The sequence below is a fragment of the Cnephaeus nilssonii genome (genome assembly GCF_951640355.1).
Source record: "Cnephaeus nilssonii genome assembly, chromosome: 23".
Classification (NCBI taxonomy): Eukaryota; Metazoa; Chordata; class Mammalia; order Chiroptera; family Vespertilionidae; genus Cnephaeus; species Cnephaeus nilssonii.
Window position 1 is genome coordinate 19,401,646 of NC_137094.1, and position 22,851 is coordinate 19,424,496.

The 22,851-nt window shown below is 61.6% G+C and overlaps 1 protein-coding gene across 2 annotated transcripts; it reads left to right on the forward strand.

Moving 5' to 3' along the window:
- Nucleotides 1-1,550: 1,550 nt before the first annotated feature.
- IPO9 (importin 9) lies at nt 1,551-22,779 on the forward strand. Of its 2 annotated transcripts, none has more exons than XR_013813075.1 (24): nt 1,551-1,738; nt 7,038-7,099; nt 7,311-7,397; nt 8,008-8,209; nt 9,370-9,458; nt 10,052-10,138; nt 10,568-10,687; nt 10,776-10,876; nt 11,007-11,065; nt 11,449-11,600; nt 12,356-12,454; nt 13,074-13,180; nt 13,426-13,565; nt 15,205-15,364; nt 16,827-17,053; nt 18,050-18,198; nt 18,512-18,640; nt 19,141-19,416; nt 19,583-19,749; nt 20,044-20,177; nt 20,723-20,845; nt 21,062-21,219; nt 21,303-21,379; nt 21,893-21,955. XR_013813075.1 is itself a non-coding variant. In XM_079763392.1 (24 exons), exons 1-24 carry the CDS (start codon nt 1,579-1,581, stop codon nt 22,001-22,003), a joined length of 3,129 nt encoding a protein of 1,042 aa, XP_079619518.1. In that variant the 5' UTR covers nt 1,551-1,578; the 3' UTR covers nt 22,004-22,779. The 2 variants fall into 2 exon arrangements, 1 of the variants encoding a protein (XP_079619518.1); XM_079763392.1 differs by having other exon boundaries at nt 21,109-21,219; nt 21,893-22,779.
- The last annotated feature ends 72 nt before the right edge of the window (nt 22,780-22,851 follow it).

The following is a 22,851-nucleotide window of genomic DNA, read 5'->3' on the forward strand; positions in this document are numbered from 1 at the left end:
CAGCAAGACTCCCCTGTGCCGATGCCATTTGCATTTCAATAAAGTTATCGCCTGAATTGTCCGCTCTCCAGCCCCCTCTCTGTCTGGTTTCTGTCTCCGTTCATCTGGTAGCCCGGGCCTTGGTCTGGAAGGCGAGACTGATGGTGGCCATTTGCCTTTTTTTTTTTTTTAAACAATCTTTTAAAAAATGAATTCCAACCCCAGCTAGACCCCCGCATCTCCTTCTGTTTTATTTTGTATATATTTTCATTGATTTCAGAGGGGAAGGGAGAGGGAGAGAGAGATAGAAACATCCAGGAGAGAGAATCATGGACCGGCCGCCTCGTGCACGCCCCCCACTGGGGATGGAGCCTGCAACCCAGGCCTGCGCCCTTGACCGGGAATCGAACCGTGACCTCCTGGTTCCTAGGTCAACGCTCAACCACGGAGCCATGCCGGCCGGGCAAGAGCATCTTTATCCTTTGAGTCACTGGTGAGACCAGGCCTGGTCCATCCACAGAAAATGACTCCTGTCCCCCCTCTCCCCCTTAAATGTCCAGCCTTAATTTCTCAGGGGGGCGTAGGGGGAAATAGGTTATCCCAGTGGTCGGCAAACTCACGAGTCAACAGAGCCAAATATCAGCAGGACAACGATGGAAATTTCTTTTGAGAGCCAAATTTTTCAAACTTAAACTATACAGATAGGTAAATTGTGATTAACTTAATTAGGGGACTCCTAAGCTGGCCTTTGCTAAAAACTCAAGGGGCCAAAGAGCCGCATGTGGCCTGCGAGCCGCAGTTTGCCGACCACTGGCCATTTTCAGCTCATAGGATTCCTTCTCAGTAGTCACATAAGGACTTATCTGGAGGAAATACCCTCCCATGTGGGGGCTCTCTCCTGGGGGCCACTCCCCACAGTCCAGGTGGGAGTCCAGGTGGGCGTGCAGGTGGGCATCCGGGTGGGCGTGCAGGTGGGCATCCGGGTGGGCATGCAGGTGGGCATGCGGGTGGGCATGCAGGTGGGCATGCGGGTGGGCATGCGGGTGGGCATGCGGGTGGGCGTGCAGGTGGGAGGGCAGGTGGGTGTGCAGGTGGGCATTAGCAATGTTCATCGCTAGCTACACTTTTCCCCATCTTTCAGGTAATTTGTGGGTACCATCCCAATAGAACTTTTCTTGTTTTGAGGCAGACCATGCAGAGACCCAATTTTTCACTTTGAAGGGCTGCTCAGAAAGTGCGTGTGCCGTCGGTCGGAACAAGTGGTCATCTGAAGGAGCAATACAACAAAACAGCACACATATCACATCGCATGTATATCAACATACGTGTGACTCCCATCTATTGAGATAAAACCTGCATTATTAACCGGCACACCTAGTGTTCTGCTTTAGGGCTCCGTTTCTCAGAATCCCCACTCCGGCGGAGGAAGGTGCAGTTCTCGTCCCCGCCGCAGGAGGCGCTGTCTGCGGAGGCCGACGCGCACTGCCGGCGCTCCCGCCGCCTCTGGTGCGCAGGCGCGGCCTCGCGGGATTGGCCGCGCGCGGGCGCCGTCCTCCGGGGCGGGCCCGGCCTCGGGGCTGGCGGGCTGAGCGCGGCAAGATGGCGGCGGCGGCGGCGGGCGCGGCCTCGGGGCTCCCGGGGCCGGTGGCCCAGGGCCTGAAGGAGGCGCTGGTGGACACGCTCACCGGGATCCTGTCCCCGGTGCAGGAGGTGCGCGCGGCCGCCGAGGAGCAGATCAAGGTGCTGGAGGTGACGGAGGGTGAGTGAGCGGCGGGCGCCCGGGGCGGCGGCCGGGACGCGGGACACGCCGGGGCCTGAGGCGGGGGGGCGGGGCGGCGCCGCGGGGGGCCAGGGCCGGGCCCCCGGGATCGAGGTCAGGCCGTGCTCGGTGGGTCCGGGCGCCAGGACCGAGCGGCCGGGCCGGCGGCGCCGTGCATTGCGGAGGCCGCGGGCGAGGGCGGCCCTGGGTCCCGGCCCCGCGGGTCGGTGAGAGCCCCGCGCGCCGCCCCGCGCCCCGCCGCCTGCGGGCCGCGCTCAGGGGGCGCCCCCGCCCACCCGCCCGCCCTTTGTCTGCGCGCTTTGTCCCGCGGGCGCCGGGACGGCGGGGCGGCGGCTGCGGGCGGGGCGGGCCTTCCTCCGGGCCCTGCAGCCACCGACGTGCGCCCGGCCCCCGGGGCGCCCCCCGCGAGGGCCCCCTCCGCACCCCGCACCCGTAGGGACCCTCCAGCGCCGCCCCCGCTCCCAGCGCCGTGCGTCCCTCCCGTCCCTCCCGTCCCTCCCGTCCCTGACTTGGGGTGTCCGGGGGGAGCGTGGGAGCGCGCCCGGCCGGGGGCTCCGTGGCTGAGCATCCATCCATGAACCAGGAGGTCAGGGTTCGATTCCCGGTCGGGGCACCGGCGCGGGTTGTGGCTCCATCCCCAGTCGGGGGCGTGCAGGAGGCAGCCGATCCATGCTCCTCTCATCATGGATGTTTCTCTCTATTTCCCTCCTCTCTGAAGTCAATAAAAATCTTTAAAACGAAAGAAAAAAAAAGGAAGACTCGTCTCCCCTGAATGGGACCTGCACCCCCCGACAGAGCCGTGGGGGCGACTTTCGCTCCGTTGAGACGCGGGGATGATTTGGGGGGTCCAGCAGCTTCAGGGACGCCAGGCCCCGCGAGAGGAGCAGCCGGGTGTCCCCCATCCGAGTCCCTGCCCCCCCCCCTGGGGTGCGCTGGGGTGGCTGAGGAGCCTCCTGGCGGCCAGGCACCGCGGGGGACGGAGCTGAGGGCCTCCCCCGAGGGTGCCCCGTGGTCCCGTCCCGTCCGGTCCCGCTGCCCCCGAGGCAGGGCCCTGGTCTGACTCGGCCGGGTCAGCCCTAGGATTGCAGCCCCTCGCCTTCCTCCTCCTCGGGGGCCAGGGCGTGAAGAATTACAGTCACAGCGATGTGCTGAGCTCTGCGTGGGATGGAGGAGCGGGCTGGAGTGGACTGGAGCGCACTGGGGCCCGCAGGTGGCGGGGGCGTGGCTGTGGGGCGGGGGCGGGGCCTACGGCGTGGCTGGTGCAGGCCTGGTGCAAGCCTGGTGCAGACCTGGCCCCAGGGCGGGCAGGGAGGCTGAGCCCCTGTCATGCCTCTAGCTCAGGGGTCCTCAGACTTTTTAAACAGGGGCCAGTTCACTGTCCCTCAGACCGTTGGAGGGCCGGACTATAGCTTAAAAAAAACTCTGAACAAATTCCTATGCACACTGCACATAGCTTATTTTGAAGTAAAAAAGCAAAACGGCAAAAACACCCGCATGTGGCCCGCGGGCCGTAGTTTGAGGACGCCTGCTCTAGCTGAATGCTGCTTTGGGCCCTTTGGAGGCTGGGTGTGTTTATTATTATTATTTTTTTTTAATATATTTTATTGATTTTTTACAGAGAGGAAGGGAGAGCCAGAAACATCGACCAGCTGCCTCCTGCACAACCCCCACCAGGGATGTGCCCGCAACCCATGTACATGCCCTTGACCAGAATCGAACCTGGGACCTTTTCAGTCCACAGGCCGACGCTCTATCCACTGAGCCACACCGGTTTTGGCGTGGGTGTGTGTTTAAATCGCCCGCTTCCCTAGTTTATGGGGGAACTACGGAAACGCACCCCGTGGTCGCCTGGTTCCCGATGGAGGATGGCGAGGCCTCCGATGCAGTCCCCGCTTCTCTCCTGGCCTCGGGTGCAGAGTACCTCCCTCCCGTCTTACCTTCTGTCCTCTCACAGTCAGTAGTTCCTTCCTCACCTTCAGGTGAGGTCCCAGCCAGTGTGGCCCAGCTCTGCGGGTCCGGCCCGGCAGGCCAGCGAATGAGCGAGTCATTCTCACGCGTTGGGAGTTGCCTCCCTTTTAGTTTTATTCTCGTAGAAAACGCCTTGCCTTCTGGTCCTAGGACACTGCCGGGTGTGCGGGGATGGTGCTCTACCCCAACAGAGCTAAACTAGAAGGCAGGTGATCTGTTAGCGCGTTCTCTGATCCATCTTGTTTGCTAGGCAGGCGAGACCGAGCATTTTATAAGCAATAGCTCGAGACTGGAGAGGCCGCGAGCGTCCGTGACTCTTGGCTCCGATGGCGCCCTGTGCTGGTGCTCAGCCGCCCGGCTCCTCTCTGTGGGACTTACACGGTTGTGGCTTTGGAGAATGCCCGCTCTTCGTTTGTGGTGTGTTTATGCTTCACTGTTTTACATCTTAGAATAAAGCTTTTTCCTTCTTTTTCTTCTTTTTCCTCCTTTTTCTCTCAGTAGCATCATCCAGGTGGTGGAGTGAATTTCATTCACGAGCTTTAATTCTCTAGGCCGGCATAGCACAGACTTTTGCTAGATGCTAGATTTAGACTCTTGGTCATTTTCCGTTATTTCTTTTTCTCTGTTAGAAATGAAGATGTTTCCCCATCGTTTGGTCTTGACTAGTCTGTTCTGCCTGCTCCCGGCAGATCGTCACAGAAACACGTTTTTCTTCCCTTCCACCACCGGTACTTGAGCTGGGAGGGGCGTTGCCTCGCCCCCCTTTCTGGCTTTCAGATGCTGCCCGAGTCTGTGACAATCCCCCAGAGGCCTAGGGGGTGCCCCTCCGGCTGGAGCCGCTTCCTCGTTCTCACGGGCGCTTTTCTGGCTCTCTTGCAGTTTAGCATAAACACTGTCACCTGCGAAAGCAGCCCCTCGAGGACCCAGACGCATCCCTGGGCGTGTGGCGCTGAGCATGGGCGCTCCTGGGCACTGCGCCGAGCGGAAGGCGGCCACGCTCGGAACAAGGCCAGTGGTGGAGTTTTCTTTCCCTTTCAGCTGTGGTTTTGTGTTTCCCATCCCCCGTGAGAAAGGGGGTTTCTCCAGAGCTGTGCTCAGCACCCCTCCTCCCGCAGAGCCGGCTCACAGCCCCCTCTGCCCCCAGTAGCTTCCCTGCCGGCCGGCCTGATCCACTCGCACGCGCCTCATGCTTCACCCTCCTGCTCTCCTCGGCTCATCCTTCTAAGCCAGTCTTAGGTAGATGATGCTTCTCCCTGGGGGCGCGAAAGGGGAGCAAGGATGAGGGGAGAAGGGACAAAAGACGGAAAGACGGGAGGTGTTAGTAAGTAAAGGCTTCCTTAGCGAGGCCGTTGGGAGCCATTTGGGACTGGATTAAAGATACAGTCAAGAACCTCGCCTAGGCCCTGCCCGTGTGGCTCGTTGGTTGAGCGTCGTCCCGTGCACCAAGTCTGCTGGTTCGGTTCCCAGTCAGGGCACACGCCTGGGTTGTGGGCTCGATCCCCAGGAGGGAGCATGCAGGAAGCAGTTAACCAGTGGTTCTCTCTCATCATGGATGTTCCTGTCTTTCTCTCTCCCTTCCTCTCTGAAATCAATAAAACTTTTTTTTTTAAGTGGGAGGACCTGGCTGCCCAGAGAGTCGGCCTCTGTAATGAACATACCCTGGCGTTGGCGCAGGAACAGGCACGGGTCCTGAGGGAACTAGTGCACAGCTGGGGGGGCTCCCAGACCACAGGTCGAGACAGGCTTTAAGGCGGGGACACCTGGGTGGCCATTTGGAGTTGGACCAGGATCTTACACCACACATGGATGAAAGTCTAAATACTTACAGCGGAAACCACACACGTTCTACATGAAAACATGGGCGACTTCTTCTCTAACCTTGACCTAAGGAGAGGCTCTCTGACTGCCACTCAAAGTCCCGCATCCGCCGGGACTGCAGCTGGAGATCGCCTTTGGCGAGTGACCGTGCACGCACATGCGCTGCGGTTGTTTCTAAAAGCAAAGTGCAGGGCGCTCACTGCCCAGGAGGCGGGCGGTTCCACAGTGGCGAGCGGTGGTGTGTTGTGCGGCTGTGACAGTGAGGGCTCTCGGTGACTGGGTGAGGGTGAGCGCCTGGATACAGTGTAACTGGAGAGAAGCCGAGTGCGCAAGAGTATCTACTGCTCTTCCTGTAAACAGGAGGGATGCGCCCAATCTGCTCCTTCGTGCAAAAGAAGCGCAGGCGAGACCGACCGACCGCTGCGGGCCACTTCCGGGAGCCATGGGGAGGGTGGGGCAGGTCAGTGCGGATGAGGGAGTCGGACGCTTCCTGCCTTTTTACTCTATTGATAGTGTCTTTCGATGCACAAATATTTTAAATTGTATGAAGTCCGATATGTCTATTTCTCTTTCGTTCTCTGTGCTTTGTGTCACGTCAGGAAATCATTGCCAACCCAGTGTCGTGACGTTCCTCTCCTGTTTTCTTCTGGGCCTCACATTCAGGCTCCTGGCCCGTTGGGTTCATTTTGTCTGGTTTTAAGTGAGGGTCTCACTTCATCCTTCGGCCCGTGGGTCCCCGTGTCCCAGCATCATTGGTTGAAAAGACTGTCCTTTCCCCGTCCGATAGACTCGGTACCCCATCAGAAGTCACATGACCACAGACGCGCTCTCTGTTCCCTCCCATTGGTCTGTCTGTGCCAGAGCCTCCCTGTCTTGATCACTGTGGGTTTGTGTGGGTTTTGAAACCATTAAGTGTGAGTGTTTCAGTTTTGGTCTTTTGGCTTTTAGTGCTCCCTTGAGATTCCAGATGAATCTTAGGATGGATGTTTCTATTTCTGCAAACAAACAAACAAACGTTATTGGGATTTTTATGGGGGTTGATTTAAGGATCTAAGTTTTATTTTGGGAGTAAAAGTTGTTTAGCCTCCCAAATGCATATCGAGATTACTGCCTTCATTGCTCATTGAAAACTGTTAACTTACAGCAGTTGTGTTTGTAGGACTGAGCCTTTGAAAGCCAGATTTTCTTAGACTTAAATCGTCTCTTATCTGGGGGTGCGGATCTGAGCCGCTCCTGAGATCTCACCTTCTCCGTGGGGGCAGAGAGTACCGGTGTCAGTCAGATACGCACTCGCCGTTGGTTTAAGAGGAAGGTGTCGCCGCGTTGGGAGGGAGGGGCGGGAAGGCGCCGTGCGGTGATGGGGAAGGTGACCTGGTGCTGGAGCTTTCCCTGCGGGCCTTCCGGAGCCTTCCTTGCTGGCACCCGGCTTCCAGCTCAGTGATGGCTGTGGCTCTTCTGCTTCTCTTGGACTCACAATAGTTCTCTCTTCCAGAGTTCGGTGTCCACCTGGCCGAGCTGACCGTGGACCCCCAGGGGGCCCTCGCAATTCGTCAGGTACGTCCCGCCGGCTTGGCCCAGTTCGTAAGTAACTCCCTGTCCTTGGACGTGAAACTTTGCTCTGGGAAAGAGAAAGAGTGAAGTCACTTTGTAAGTAACCTGGGGTTTGCACCAGGTTTAGCTGCATCGGGTGGACCGGGCGGGTGTGTGGTGTGTTTACGCGTGAAAATGCCTTTTCTTGCTGTGGACACGCGTGTTCCCTTCGCAGCTGGCCTCGGTCATTCTGAAGCAGTATGTGGAGACGCACTGGTGTGCCCACTCGGAGAAGTTCAGGCCTCCAGAAACTACGGAAAGGGTGAGGGCAGCTACTGACCAGTCTGCCTGGACGCGGAGGGTCGGAGGGCTGGGCCGAGGAGGCAGGCGGGCGGGCGGGCGGCTGGTGCTGTGGACACTCCGGGTGAGGGGTTAGACGTGCTCGGTGGCAGGCCGATGGCGGCAGGTCCCAGTTCGCGGTGTTTTTCTTCTCAGCTCCAACTTCCAAAGAGTTGTGTGAGGATTGAATGAAGTGACGTTTCTGTTTGGGACAGAGCTGTGCAGCCATCCTGGGCCCGAGAAATTCTGAGGCGCGGGCTGTCCCCAGGGCTCTGCAGCTGTGAGCCGTCTGTCTGCTCAGACGGTGGCTGCTGCTGTGCTGGGTGCCGAGCGCTGTGTGGCCCTGCAGCTGGGGGCAGGGTTTCCTCTTACTCCGTCGTAATGACGTGGATGTCCGTGGCCACATGGAGCCGGTGCTGCTGTGGTGGCTGCCCGGGTGCGGGGCCGCGGGGGAGTCTGAATTGTTTGGCAGGTCTGCACATCGAGGAAATACTGATAGTTAGTTCTCGCATGCAGAGTCGGCCTACCCGTCAGCTGGGTGGGACTCGCTGAGCACCACAGCTGGTCTGAGCGCAGGCGGCTTCCTCCCGCAGGCAAAGATCTTCATCCGGGAGCTGCTGCCCAGCGGGCTGAGGGAGTCCATCAGCAAGGTGCGCTCCAGCGTGGCCTACGCAGTGTCGGCCATCGCCCACTGGGACTGGCCCGAAGCCTGGCCCCAGCTCTTCAACCTGCTCATGGAGATGCTGGTGAGCGGAGACTTGAACGCCGTCCACGGGGCCATGCGCGTGCTGACAGGTGAGGAGCCTCTGGCGCGGACCCTGCTCCCATGGCCGTCGTCTTTACTGGAAGCCTGTGGCTGGGGGAGGACGGCTCCGAGCAGCAGGGCTTGGCCTGTGTGACTCCGCTGGGCCGCGACTCCTCCCAGTTCCTCCTCTCCTGCCCGTCCTCCCGCCCGTCTGCTCTCTGCAGGGAACTCAGTTGGTGTGGTGTCTGCTGCTCAAACCGCACGCCCAAGGCCAGGCTGCAGCTGCTGGCTAAGCACTTGATTTCAGATCATGTTCTGGCTTTCCCTCGGGTCTGGGTTCCTTGTGTGTAAAAGTAAGATCTAGTATCTGCCTCGGTGGTCTTCCGAGAGTCATTTCAATGGGCTCCTCTCCGTAAAGCCTTCACACCAGGACTGGTGTGGTGAGCACTCGTCAGTGCTGGCCATTACGGTTGTCGTCATCTTTACTATACGGTGTTTTTGTCGTGGTTCAACCAGGACACAGTTAAGAACAGTCAGGCAGAATGAAAATGCTTGCACTTGTCGTCCAGGGAGATTTGGTGCGTCTCTCTTCTGAGCTTAATCGGTGCTCTGTGAGCCCCGGTCCACCGTGCTCTCTCAGTGCCTCGTGGGGATTTGGGAGTTAAAGGAAAAGGCACGGCCCGCATCCCCTCACCTTCCGGTCTCCTTCCGCGAGTCGGTTGCGTTGGGCACATGGTGTGTCCCGTGAGCGGCAGGCTCGGCGTCCAGGCCAGTAAATGCCGTTCACTGGGAGGGGGGAGAGTGGAGGTGGAGCCTCGTGAGCTCATTATGTGCATCAGAACAGCTCGCCAGGGGCGTGCGGGAACCGGAACCAAAGGGGAAACACCTTGATGTGCACCTGAACGTTGACGCGTGGCCACAGACTAGTTCGCACGGGATTTCCCGAAGGCGGCCTCACACGCTTCACCCCTTCTGTCACGGACTTCCTTCAGGGCCTAGGAAGGTTTTCTTCCTCAATCTCGTGTCTTCTCCTTTATCTCTGAACTGTTCCTTTCCTACCACATAGTTAGTAGCTCGTCCTTCCCCGGTACAGGCCCGCAGGCCGTGTCTGCACCTGTTGCCGCCTGCTGGCGAGCTGCCGCCGGAAGCGGTTTGAAGTTGTCCCGCTCACTGTCTTACCGAGCAGGCTGTACTCCTTTTCTCTCTGTAGAATTCACGCGGGAAGTCACAGACACGCAGATGCCCCTCGTGGCCCCCGTCATCCTCCCGGAGATGTACAAGATCTTCACCATGGCCGAGGTACGCGGTCTCCGCCAGGCCGGCAGCCTCCCTCCCAGCGGCAGCCCAGTGTTTGCTGCCCATCCCCAGCGCAGAGATAGAGTGGTCGTCCTTTGTCCCCTCCTGTACCCTGTGGCCCCAAGTCCCGGGCTGACCGCTCCCTCCTGCCTCGCCGAGGCCTCGCTCCCCGCTGGGCACTGAGAGCAGCCTGTCACCGCGGTGCTCAAAGGTTCCTGTCCCCCCGTAGACGTGCTGACGAGCACGAACGGCTCGTTCACAGTCAGACAGCAGCCTGACTGTGCTGCACTGCCTCCTGCTCTCTGTCCCCGCCAAGGGCCTGCACCCCGAGCGGCACCCATCTGCATGCCGGGTGTGCAGGCAGTGCCGGGCCTGGTTTCCCATCAGATCGCCCACGAGGGCTGTGAGCATGGAAGGCTCATCCGCTGAGTCCCAGCTGTCTGCTGCCTTTTGTTCACCGAAGGGCAGAATCTGTCCCGGGACAGGAGTGGGTGACATCCCGTCTCGGAGCCCTGTTGCGTCGGGACTGAGAGCTCAGCTTTTCTTCCGTCACAGGCGCACGGGCACCGACTCACGCTGTCTGTGCCTCTTCCCAGGTGTATGGCATCCGGACCCGTTCCCGAGCTGTGGAGATTTTCACCACTTGTGCCCATATGATCTGTAACATGGAGGAGCTGGAGAAGGTAGGGAACCTTGGGCTCACGGTCCGGTGCTCCATAGCGGGCAGCAGTGCTCCGCAGACGCACACGCCCGGGGAGTGGGGACATGGGACATTGGGGTGGTTTTCAGGCGCAGGTGGCTCAGGGTCCTGTTGGAGCCTCACTTCTTCCAGCACCTCGTCCTGCTCCTGTTCACACGAGTGCCCAGGACTCCCTGGTGTGTCACGGCCTCGTGTGGAAGCTCACTGGGAACGCCGGCCCTGGGTTCAGGGGGAGCTTGGAAAGGGGGTCTCATATGGTGGCTTTGAGGAGGTCACATGCAGGGAGGAGCCCACCAGGGGTTGTAGCCTTGGGATTGCCGGAGCCTGAGGGCTCTTGGGAGCCCCGAGGGCTGGTGGAGGGGGCCTGGCCCCGGTGGGCCGCGTCGGTGCTGACTTAGCTCTCTGGCATCAGGGTGCAGCCAAAGTGCTCATCTTCCCTGTGGTGCAGCAGTTCACCGAGGCCTTCGTGCAGGCCCTGCAGATCCCCGACGGGCCCACCTCCGACAGCGGGTTTAAGATGGAAGTCCTCAAGGTGAGCGTTGGCCGCCGGTGACTGGTGAGGTCCGCGGCGTGAGGGCGTCTGCTCCCTGACATCCTGCCGTGGTCCTTCCCTGGCACAGGCCGTGACCGCCCTGGTGAAGAACTTCCCCAAGCACATGGTGTCCTCCATGCAGCAGATCCTGCCCATCGTCTGGAACACCCTGACCGAGAGCGCGGCCTTATATCCTTCCGGCTGGCCCGCGTGGGCGGGCTCGCCAAGTCCCTGCTCCCATGTTAGCGGTGTCTCCCCTGGTGTCCGCCCTCCCTGTAGAGTGTGTGGAGCAGTTGACTTCCTTTACTCCCCGTCATACTTACGTGAGGACAGAGGTCAACTACACGGAGGAGGTGCAGGACCCCGTGGACTCGGACGGTGCGTGGTGTGGCTGCGCCGAGGGGCCTGGGCGAGAGCAGCCACAGGGAAAGCGGCCGGGGGCTCGCTCTCAGCACGGTCCCGTCAGGTTTCCCTTCGCCGTGCGGCTGTGGGACCGGGCGCGTGCCTGCGTCCCCGGCCACGGGACCTGGCCTTGGCCCCGCCACCCCGGCATTCTGTCTGTCGGAGCCGGCCGGGGGGACACTTCCTCTGCTGTCGTCGTGTTAAGTGTCTCAGGTCAGACAGGCGTGCTGGGAAACAGTGCTGTCCCCGCCATTCCCGGGGAGCAGTGTTCTCAGTGTCACAGGTCACGTCGTCTGTTCCCAGCGTACGTCCTGTCACTCACGCTCCTGTCGCTCACGTTGTCTCTGCACTTCCTGCAGGCGAAGTCCTGGGCTTTGAAAACCTCGTCTTCAGCATTTTCGAGTTTGTTCACGCGCTGCTGGAGAACAGCAAGTTCAAAAGCACGGTGAGGAAAGCCCTGCCGGAGCTGATCTACTACATCCTGCTGTACATGCAGATCACCGAGGAGCAGGTGAGCGCCCGGAGCCGGGAGACCGGCGCCAGGCTGTTTCTAACAATAGACACGGGGAGGGTAACTTCCTGCGACGTGCTGGGGAAGCTGCAGCATCGTGGCCTGGCCATGGGCACCTGGCCTGCAGGACCCCGACCCAGGCCCTCGCCTGGGATGACCTCCTTCTCTGTAAATAGAGACGAGGTCACCACTTAAGAAAGAGCACGTAAGACACAGGAGAATGACTCGTGTCAGCCACCAGCATGGACATCACCTTCACTTTAAACCCCATCAGGTCTGGTCTCTTCAGAAGGTGGATCTGAAAGAGGAGCAGTGGCCCTGCCCGTGTGCTCGGTGCGGGCACCGTCCCACGCACGCAAGGCCACGCGCTCCGTTCCCGTCGGGCACGGATCTAGGTTGCGGGTTTGGACCTGGTTGGGGCATGTAGGAGAGGCAACCCATTGATGCTTCTTTCCCGATCAGTGTTTCTCCCCCTCTAAAATCAGTGAACATGCTCAGGTGAGGATTTTTTAAAAAGTAACAGCTGATGGACAAGCAGAGCTGGTGGCCTGCCCGGTCTGAGCAGTGTCCAGCCCCTCGAGGGCATTGCCTTCGCTGCTGACCTCGGGGGATTTGCTTCTCACACCAAAGAGAAACGCCTCGAGCTGGGCTTCTGTCCCAGAGAACAGAGGGCTGAGTCCTCCGAGCGCGAGCGCGGTGAGGAGGGAGCGCGGCCGGCTGGCAGCCTCCAACAGCTTCCCTGCGGGTCCTTTCAGATCAAAGTGTGGACGGCCAACCCCCAGCAGTTCGTGGAGGACGAGGATGACGACACGTTCTCCTACACGGTCAGGATCGCCGCGCAGGACCTGCTGCTGGTAATGCCGGGCTGCCCGAGGCGGCCGACAGCGCCGCGGCCCTCGGCTCCTCTGAGACCAGCCAGCAGTGGGTGGGTGGCTCTATCCCAGGCGTCCCCCAGGGGGAACGAGGGGATCTCAGATGAAGTTGGAGGGTCAGGAATTCCAAGGTCATTGCTGCTGGGTCAGAGAGGACATCCCGTCCCCTCCATGCAGCGGGCTCTGCAGACGGTCAGGGGCCGTGCACGTGAGGCTAGACGGTGGGGACGGCCCAGGCACCTGCCCCTCTTCTCTCCGGCTCTGACGAGGGCTCGGGGGTCTCTAGGCCCAAGACCTGCAAACCTCCACGGGCCACCTGCTGCGGCGGGGGGGGCGTTGTCCCCATTGAGGGTGCGTTCTGCTCGTTCTTTGGTTTCCTGGGAAAGGTCACACCAGTTCCCTTAGCAGATGAGCCTTTCCCAGTGCGGGCCCTGCAGCCACAGAGACGGATGCCGCTCTGCCCCCGGCCTGCACCAGGAGGGTGTGTCCGGGACACCTCGGGCTCGGCCTGTGTGAGGACCGACGTTCCGGCGCAGTCACGTGTGCAGCGACAGTGGTTTGCTTTGCTCAGACACGCACGAGCCGTCTCCTGTCTCCACAGGCTGTGGCCACTGACTTCCAGGGCGAGAGCGCGGCCGCCCTGGCTGCCGCGGCCACTCGGCACTTACAGGAAGCCGAGCAGACCAAGAGCAGCGGCGCCGAGCACTGGTGAGCGGGCCGGGGGCCTCGGCTGCCTGTGACCAGCTGGTTTTAGAGCAGGTTCCCCCCGACATATGTTCAGATGCTGTCACTCCGCCCCTTTCTAAAAGCCTTGGCGAGAACTCGACTTTGTTTAATCGGGAAGCTAGCCGAGTGTCTGTCTCCGCTCCAGGTTGAGAGGGAGGGTCGGGCTGCAGCGCCTTTCCTAGCGGAACGCCCAGCGCGGCCGGTCACCAGCAGTGCTGTCCCCGCAGGTGGAAGATCCACGAGGCCTGCATGCTGGCGCTGGGCTCGGTGAAGTCCGTCCTCACCGACAGCGTCAAGAACGGCCGGGCCCACTTTGACATGCACGGGTTCCTCACCAGCGTGGTCCTGGCCGACCTCAACCTCGCAGGTAGGGCTCCGCGGCCGGCCGGCGCCTTGAGACCCGTCTCGTCCTTGTTCCCGGAGGTGGGTGAGCCAGGGGCACGTGTCCTGGGGGGAAAGTTCTTCCCACCTGGAGCATGAACTCCCTGAGCCTCAGACAGCCCGGCCTTGGCTCCCCTCAGCAGCAGGAGACTCCGCTGCCCGGCACGACGCTCTCAGACCAGCCGCGCCTCGAGGGCTGGCCGGGCTCTGCTGCTGTGGGTCGCCCCTCGGCCGTCGGAGCCAGGCCGTCTTCTGTTTGTTTCCTGTCCTTTTCCTCACGCTTTATTGTTGGCCAACATCCTCCTAATACCGTGTCCTGCCCTCTGACCGCGTTAGCGCTTGCCGTGAGAGAACAGCGCCCTCTGGCATGTCGGCCGCTTTCCCACATGCCCCAGCCCTGCCGCATGCCGGGGCTCACTCGCCATGTCTCTGGCTCCTTGGCCTCTGCCCGCGTGTAGACTCTCCTTGCCCCACAGACCCACACACACTGCCGACCTTGCTCCTCCTGCGCGGACGTCACGGACGCCGGGCGTGCAGGCTGCAGCCCTGGTCTGTTACTCACCTCTCCTCCATGGACGCCCTGGGGAGCGCCCCCCGAGGCCGGTGCTCTGACTGGAGGGGCAGTGTCGGGCCTCGCCCTCACTCCGGGCTCTGAGTCAGAGCTGAGGCGGCTGAGCCTCCAGGGCGCGGCCTGTAGGGAGGACCCTTTCCCTCTGACTGCGCTGTGGCTGGGGAACGTGCTGCGTCCTTGCCCTGACATGAGGTCTGAGGAGCAGGCGCGTCCGGTGCAGCTTCTGCCCGTGGTGCCTCCTGGGCGAGGCGTGTGATACGTGTCCGGGGAAAGCGTGGGACTGCTCGAACCCTCCAGCACGTTTTTGTAGCAGTCGCCCTCCAAACAGTCTTAAAATCCATGGGGATTTGAGAGTATTTAGTGTCAGGACTGGGAAAGGTGTAATATGTCACGTTTATTATCCGGTCTGTAGCTAAGAGCTTTTCTATACCAGCCTTTTTTAATTATCAGTGATCCCAAAGAGGTTTTCCTTGGAATTTTTGTGTCAATTTTAACACGTTAGCAGCGAAAACTGAGAAAGTGAAGTGTAAGAAACGTAAGCATCCGCCCCGTTAGCTGTCAGAGCCACGGCGTCGCACACACGCAGCCTTCGGGAAACTGCGCTGTGTGCTCGGAGAGGGAGCAGACCGGGCGCCTGGGCTGAGCGCGTGGGGAGACCATGGGCCGTGCGGAGTCACTGGTCTCGAGGCCTCGAACTGTGCTGACCAAGGTGCCCGTTCCTCGGCAGACTGGCATTTGTGGGCATGCTTTAAGCACAAGAACGTCAGCTGAGGTTGTGGTGTCCAGCAGTGGCCCCAGGGCAGGACAGCCTGGCAGTGCGGAGACGCGGAGGGCGGCCTGGCAGTGCGGGTGGGGGGCGAGGAGAGCGGGGCGTCGGTGGTCTTTAGTCTGAAGTGTTCGGGTTTGCTTTGCAAACGGTGAAAGGTGGCGTTTACTCCCACCCGAGTTGTCTCTAGTACGTGGTACCCCGTGAGTGACAAGCCGGGGAAGGGGGGAGGGGGAGGGGGTAACAGACAGTGCTGTGCAGCCCCTAATTGCTCTCTCTCCCTCCCAGTGTCTCCCTTCCTCCTGGGCCGGGCTCTCTGGGCCGCCAGCCGGTTCACGGTGGCTATGTCCCCGGAACTGATCCAGCAGTTCCTGCAGGCCACAGTCAGTGGTCTCCACGAGACGCAGCCCCCGTCCGTGCGGATTTCTGCGGTGAGAGCCATCTGGGGGTGAGTACGCCGCCTCTGGGTGACACTGTTTTAAGAGAAAGTTACTCAGAGCTGAGTCCAAACAGCATTGCCAGTGGGTTTTGATGCTGGAGGTTCCTCGTGAAGCTGTTCTGGGACCGGATGGGGAAGGCGTCCCAGGAACATGTCCTACTCCCTCGCCCCTGGTTCCCTGTGACCCCCCTGGCCGGGACCTGTCAGCTGGGCCCCTTCTCTGCAAACACCAAGCCCCGGAGGCTCGGAGAGCATCGCCGCCGAGGGCTGCACGAGTGACGGGCAGGAGGAGAGCCGGGCCGTGCTGGGGTCGCTGCCTCCAAGTGCGGGTGGTGTGGCCTCGCTGCAGCTCAGGCCAGGACCCCTGGTCGTTCCCTTACCCTCCTGCCCGGCCCAGAGGGACCGTTGTGGTTCGGGGGATACTCTAAAGTCCAACTTGAATCTCACTGGAATCCTGCGATCTCCCCGAAGCCCTACGACGGCCTGCCTTGCACCTGCCTGCCGTCCTCCTGTTGAGAGGGCGGCGCTGTGCATTGTGACGCGCGTCAGGAAGCGTGGCGGGCGCTGGCGTCAGCAAGGGGGCTCCTCCGACGTCTCGCTCAGGCCCTCCGTCCGCGGACAGAAGTGCCCTGTGGGACCTGGGAGACCCGGAGAGCACGGTGAAACCCCAGGCCACGTGGCAAACCAGCTCTGAAGAAGTGGTCAGAGCAGCTGGCCGTGAGCACCGGGCTCTGACCAAAGGCGAGGCTCTGGACGGCTGGGGTATCAAAGCCACGACTCCGCTGGTCCTGGTCGACCTGGGAACAGCAGCTGGCGCATAACGTGGTCATAGACACAGTGTGTGTGTGTGCGCATGCCTGAATTCTTTTACCCAGCACAGTGATTTTTATGTTAATCCATGATGTCACATGCACTATAGTTCATTCCTTTCTCTTCTTTAAAATACATTTTTTAAATGATTTCAGAGAAGAAGGGAGGGGAAAGAGAGAGAGAGAAACATCAAAGATGAGAGAGAATCACTGATCGGCTGCCTCCTGCACACCTCTCACTGGGGATTGAGCCTGAAACTTGGGCTTGTGTCCTTGACCAGAATCGAACCCGGGATCCTTCAGTCTGCAGGCTGACACTCTATCCATTGAGCCAAACCAGCCAGGGCAAGACACAGTTTTTTAAACATTCTTTTTAACCTTAGTATTGCAACTTTTTAAATTGATTTAAGAGAGAGAGAGAGAAACATGAATCAGTTGCCTCCCGCATGTGCCCCAACCAGGGGGTGAACACGCACCTCTTGGTGTACAGGATGGTGCTCCAGCCATGTGAGCCGCCCCAGCCTGGGCCAGTGCATTCGTTGAGCCTCTGTGGAGGCCTTGTTTCTGTTGTCGGCTCTTTAGCACGCAGACAGCGAGCACCGATGGGAACGCCACGAGGGACCTGCACTGGGAGGAAGTAACGCCTGCTTGTGTCTCCCCAGTTACTGTGACCAGCTGAAAGCCTCTGAGAGCACGCATGTCCTGCAGCCCTTCCTGCCCAGCGTGCTGGACGGCCTCATCCACCTGGCCGCGCAGTTCAGCTCCGAGGTCCTCAACCTGGTGATGGAGACGCTGTGCATCGTGTGCACAGTGGACCCCGAGTTCACAGCCAGCGTGGAGAGCAAGATCTGCCCCTTCACCATCGCCATCTTCCTCAAGTACAGCAACGGTATGCCGCCAGGGAGGCCCACGGGCTGGAGCAGACCTGTCCCTGGGGGGTGCTCTTTCATGTCCTAAGCAAGCACTGGCTGTCCGCGAGCAGAGCCGAGCCTGGCTGGGTCAGCAGAGCTGGAAAGGGGGGCTGCTGCTCTCGGGGGTCTCATCCCCTCGTGAGAACGGGGGGAGGAGCCAGCTGATTGGCTCTGGGAAGAGGCCTGCACTGCCTCAGAAAGGAGATCTGGGGACAGATGGACAGGGTGTTCCTCTCGTTTCTATAGCAGCAACAACGTGGGCGTGTAAAGGGGTTAGCTGATGCCATAACATGGGAAACTACAGCCATGAAAACTCAACTTCAGGAGAATGCTTAGCGTGCTGAGCTAACGTTGACGTGATAATAAGTAATAGATAGTGTTTCCAGATGCACAGACTACAGGCCCCAGTGCTGGTTTTGTTTTAGGAAAGCACGTATGTAAACATACGTACATAGACGTCAGCGTGTTGGGGCGGTGGCGTTACGGGGTTTCTTTCCTTTAGCACTTTTTAGCGTGTTCTGCGCTACTTCTCTGTAGTGTGTATTGTCTGTACTTGATTATCAGAAAAAACACCGAGGGTGTTTGCTTGTAAAGAGGGGGCTCCGGTGTTGAGGCTCGGGGTGCTCGGGGATTATTGCACGTCGTGGGTGGTGGCGTTTCACTTGGGGGCGTGGCCTGGCGAGGTGTCCGCACTGCACCCTCGGGTGGCCCTCGCCGCACGGCTCCTCAGCCCCGTTGGGCTCCACAGGGTAAGGCGGCTGGGACTGGCCGGGAGAGCCGGTCTGGCTGTGGCCCGAGCCGTGGCCTTGGGAGGTCGTGTGCCTTCGGAGGTGGCATCTCTCCTGTTGTTCCAGGTGGTTCATGGTCCCGCTAGGTCCCGGGTGTGTGGCGTGTCATCCACGCAGACGTTGCTCGCTAGGTTAGGGCCATGTGCAGACCGGCGGGCGGGGTCCGTGTTGCCTTGTCCACCTCAGATCCCGTCGTCGCCTTGCTGGCTCAGGACATCTTCAAGGAGCTGTCCCAGATCGAGGCCTGCCAGGGCCCCATGCAGATGCGGCTGATCCCCACGCTGGTCAGCATCATGCAGGCGCCAGCAGACAAGCTCCCCGCGGGGCTGTGCGCGGTGAGTGGGCGAAGCCACGCGGTCGGGCGTGGGTGGGTGGTGTGAGCAGGTGGGGTGCACACCGGCCAGCTGGCAGGACACCAGTGAACGTCGAGGTTCAGGGTGACTTTGCCGGCTGCTCTGCCCTTGGGGACGGGGTTCTGAGGAGCCTTGTTCACACACTGAGCTCGCTACCCGCCGTCCGTCCACGGCCGCCAAGTGACACGCCCCCGCGAGGAGGCTGGGCGCACGCGCCGCCGTCTCGGGTCCTTTCTTTCTCGGGGCTGCTGCGCTGTGTCGACACAGCAAGGGCCTGACCTCCCTCCTCCTCCAGACAGCCATCGACATCCTGACCACCGTGGTGCGCAGCACGAAGCCGCCGCTCTCCCAGCTGCTCATCTGCCAGGCGTTCCCCGCGGTGGCGCAGTGCACCCTGCACACGGACGACAACGCCACCATGCAGGTACCGCGTGCTGTCGGAGGCTGAGGTCTGACAGGTCCACGCTCTGGCGTGTGTCCCACGTCTGTGTTTACCCAGAGGACCGGGCCAGTCAGACTGCCCACGCCTGTTGTCTGTGCTCTGGGCTGCAGTCGTACAGATGTGGGCGCCCTGTGTCTGGGGGTCACCACTGTGGAGGCGTCACAGACACAGACCTGGGCCGTGAGGAAGGCTTTTCTGGATGTTTCTTCTCTGAGAAGTCAAGGAGATGGGCTTTGGGAAGTCTCAGGTGCCTGTCGCCCATGACCTGGCCTTAACGTGTGTCCCAGCACCAGGGTGGCCCTTATGGCTAAACTCGGTTTGCTTGGCCACTGTCCCTTGAGGTCGGAGTGGGCGAGGCGGGGACTGTAGTGTCTGTGTCTGTGAGGGAGCGGCTGACTCCGGTGGCCGAGCCACCCCGTCTGTGCAGACCCAGGCCGTCGGGGTCCCCTCGCTGACTTCGCGGCCCTGCCCTGTGTCCCCAGAACGGCGGCGAGTGCCTGCGGGCCTACGTGTCGGTGGCGCTGGAGCAGGTGGCGCAGTGGCGTGACGAGCAGGGCCACGGCGGGCTGTGGTACGTGATGCAGGTGGTAAGCCAGCTGCTGGATCCCCGCACCTCTGAGTTCACCGCCGCCTTCGTGGGCCGCCTGGTCTCCACCCTCATCAGCAAGGCCGGGCGGGAGCTGGGCGAGAACCTGGACCAGATCCTGCGCGCCATCCTCAGCAAGATGCAGCAGGCGGAGACGCTGAGCGTCATGCAGGTGAGGGCGGGCCGCCTCGGGGCTGGGGGGGTGCAGTCCGCACACTGCTTCCCGGTCACTGAGCTCCGCCGGCCTGAGAGCATGAAGCGCGGGCGTGTGGGCCCGGAGACGCCGACCGGGAGGCTCCGTGTCCTGGTGTCCTGACGGCGGCCTCCCTCTGCCCCAGTCCCTGATCATGGTGTTCGCCCACCTGGTGCACACCCAGCTGGAGCCGCTCCTGGAGTTCCTGTGCAGCCTGCCCGGGCCCACCGGCAAGCCCGCCCTGGAGTTCGTGATGGCCGAGTGGACGAGCCGGCAGCACCTGTTCTACGGCCAGTACGAGGGCAAAGTCAGGTGGGCCTCCTGGCGCTGCTCCGCCCTGGCTTGTCCCGGGACTTCCCAGGTGGTCGGCCGCCATGTTTGACCTCAGGGCTGGGACCCTCCTCTGCCATTGCCCTCACCGCCAGAGGCTGTTCTCCGCTGAGCCTGCCCTGCCCTGGCTCTGCCCGGCACATGGCCCAGCGCACCGCCCAGCGGCCCTGGGGCTCACCCACCGACCTCTGCTTCCCCGTCAGCCTCGGACGTAATGCCCGTCCCCGTGGGTGGCCTCTGGGTGGGTGGTGAGGGCTGTCCCGCGTGTGCCCTCAGCTCCGTGGCCCTGTGCAAGCTGCTCCAGCACGGCATCAACACGGACGACAAGCGGCTGCAGGACATCCGCGTGAAGGGCGAGGAGATCTACGGCGTGGACGAGGGCGTCCGCACCCGCGCCAAGACGGCCAAGAGTGGGTGACAAAGGAGACGGGAGGCGGGGGCGCCCCGATCTCGGTGTGGAACCAGCACTGGGGGTGACGGGCTGATAAGGAGCAGGGGGTCAGCACAGTGGTCTCCCTCCGCTGAGGTCGGGGGGCGCCTTCTCGGCACCAGCGGCCCTGCTTCCAGCTCCGTCGGCTCGGGGGCCACGTCCAGTCCTGATTATCGGCCGCCTTTGGCCTGTGACCCCGTGACCTGTAGGCAGTGAGTGCCCTGACCTGTAGGTTCCGTCTCCAGCTGCAAGTCGTGGGGACTGCGTGCTCGGCTCCAGGCCCCTACCGGGTGCCCGAGCTTTATTACTGGCTGAAACCTGCCTCCTTGAATCCCTGAACTCGGGCCTCTCCTAACTGACCTGTGCTGGCCACAGGCAGATGAGGTTGTGAAGCGAGTGGCTGTTGATGGGAGCGCCTGGGTGTGGTCTGAAGGCGGGAGCTGGCGGGCGGACTGCCGAGCATCCCTGCAGCACAGGGCGTGGCCGGGGAGCCGAGTCGGACTCGACGCCTTTTCTTTCCCGCAGACCCCGAGCGCTGGACCAACATTCCTCTGCTGGTCAAGATCCTGAAGCTGATCATCAACGAGCTGTCCAATGTCATGGAGGCCAACGCCGCCCGCCAGACCGCCCCCGCCGAGTGGGGCCAAGGTGCTCGCCCGCCTCCCGGGAGGGACCCGCCCCCGCCGGCCTCGGGGCTGTCCCAGAGCCTCCCAGCCTCAGTCGTCACCCCCCGCCCCTCCCCACTCCACCCCCCGCTAGAAGGACACCCGCTCTTCCTTCGAGCTTCCCGGGGATTTGGGTCCCGGCGTGCCCATGGGGGGCTGCAGGCCGCAGTCAGAGACCGGCCCGTTTCTCCCGCCCAAGGTGGGGGTGGAGAACGTGTGGCTGCAGCTGCCTTTCCTCTCCACCAGACGACTCCAATGACATGTGGGAGGACGAGGACGAGGACCAGGAGGACGAGGAGGAGGGCGGGGGCTTAGCGGGCCAGCTCCTGTCTGACCTCCTCGCCACGAGTAAATACGGTGAGCGCCCTGCCCACCCCCGGCGGCGCGTGCGGGCCTGGGCGCCTGCCTGACACCCCCACCCCCACCCCCGTGTGTGACAGAGGAGGACTACTACGAGGACGACGAGGAGGATGACCCCGACGCCTTGAAGGACCCCCTCTACCAGGTGGACCTGCAGGTGAGGGCCGAGACCAGGAGCCAGGCTCCCGCTCCTGTGCATCCTGCGCCCGGGCCGAGCTCCTGTCTTGCGGGGGGCGGGGGCGAGGGGTGGGGCTTCGCTTTGTGTTCGTACCACAATGTGGTTACGCTCCTTTTTTAAAATAATTTTTTGTTTTTAATACATCTTTATTGATTTAAGAGAGAGGGAGAGAGAAACATCAATGATGAGAGAGAATCATGGATCGGCTGCCTCCTGCACGCCCCCTACTGGGGATCAAGCCCACAACCCAGGAAAATGCCCCGACTGGGACTCGAACCACGACCTCCTGGTTCGTAGGTCGATGCTCAACCCCTGAGCCATGCCGGCTGGGCTGGTTCCACTTCCGAGGCTGCGGTGAAGGTCCTGGGGGGAGAGCGTTTCCCTGTGGACTTCAGCCCCCGGTTGGACCTAACCCAGGTCCAAGGATGTGGGAGGCCACGCCTGGGTGCTGGACGCCTGGGTGCTAGCCAGCGCCGCCCGCTCCTCCTGCAGGCGTACCTCACGGACTTCCTGTGCCAGTTCGCACAGCAGCCCTGCTACGTCATGTTCTCGGGCCACCTCAACGACAGCGAGAGGCGGGTGCTGCAGGCCATCGGCATCTAGGTCCGCCCCCGCTCCGGGCCGCCGCCGTGTGCCGCCCTGCGGCCTGGCGCCGCGCTCTCCTCCGCCTCGAGCCGCCTCCTGGCCACGGCCCTCGGCCTCGCAGCGACCTGGCGACGGGAGGCCGAGCTCTCGTGCGTCACTCGGCGATGTGGACCAGGACACGTCCCGCCGTCCCGGGAGCCCGTCTGCCACCTGCTCCCCACCTGCTCCTGCTCCTCCTCCTCCCGCCTGCCAGTTCCCAGAGTCCTCTGCTGCCGTCCGGAACCACTGCCTGCCCGGAGGACCTGCTCACGGCGGCTGCCCCTCGGAGCCCGGAGCCGGCCGGCCGCGCTCTGCACCAGTGTTCACGCTCCGGGGCCCCGACGGGAACCGGAGAGCAGCTTCTGCCTCAGGACGCCTGGGTCTCGGCGGGGACGAGGGACCGCGCTGCCCGGCCCGGGCTCCCTCCCAGGGCAACACGACGGCCCGCCAGGACGCCACCTGCCTCCGTGCATGACGGGCCTCCCCAGCCGTCCCGTGGACACGCACACACGTGCACTCCTGTGCACACATACATGCACACCGGAAGCCAGGCAGATGGCAGTCTGTTTCTCCTTTTTTTTTTTTTTTTTTTTCCTAGAAATAGGAGAAACGGATTTTTTTTAGAGCCCACCTCTCCCGACTATTTAATACTCCTCCACGCGGTCCCGGGCTGCCTCCCTCAGGAACCGCGACGGGCGAGCGGCAGCCCTCAGATGGCAGCGTGTATTTTTCTAGGAAGTAAAGGAATCTTCACAGATGAACGTGTCCTCGCCTCTGCCTCGTCCCTGGAGGAGGAGATGAAGGGGGAAGGGCCTGGGGTCCGCCGG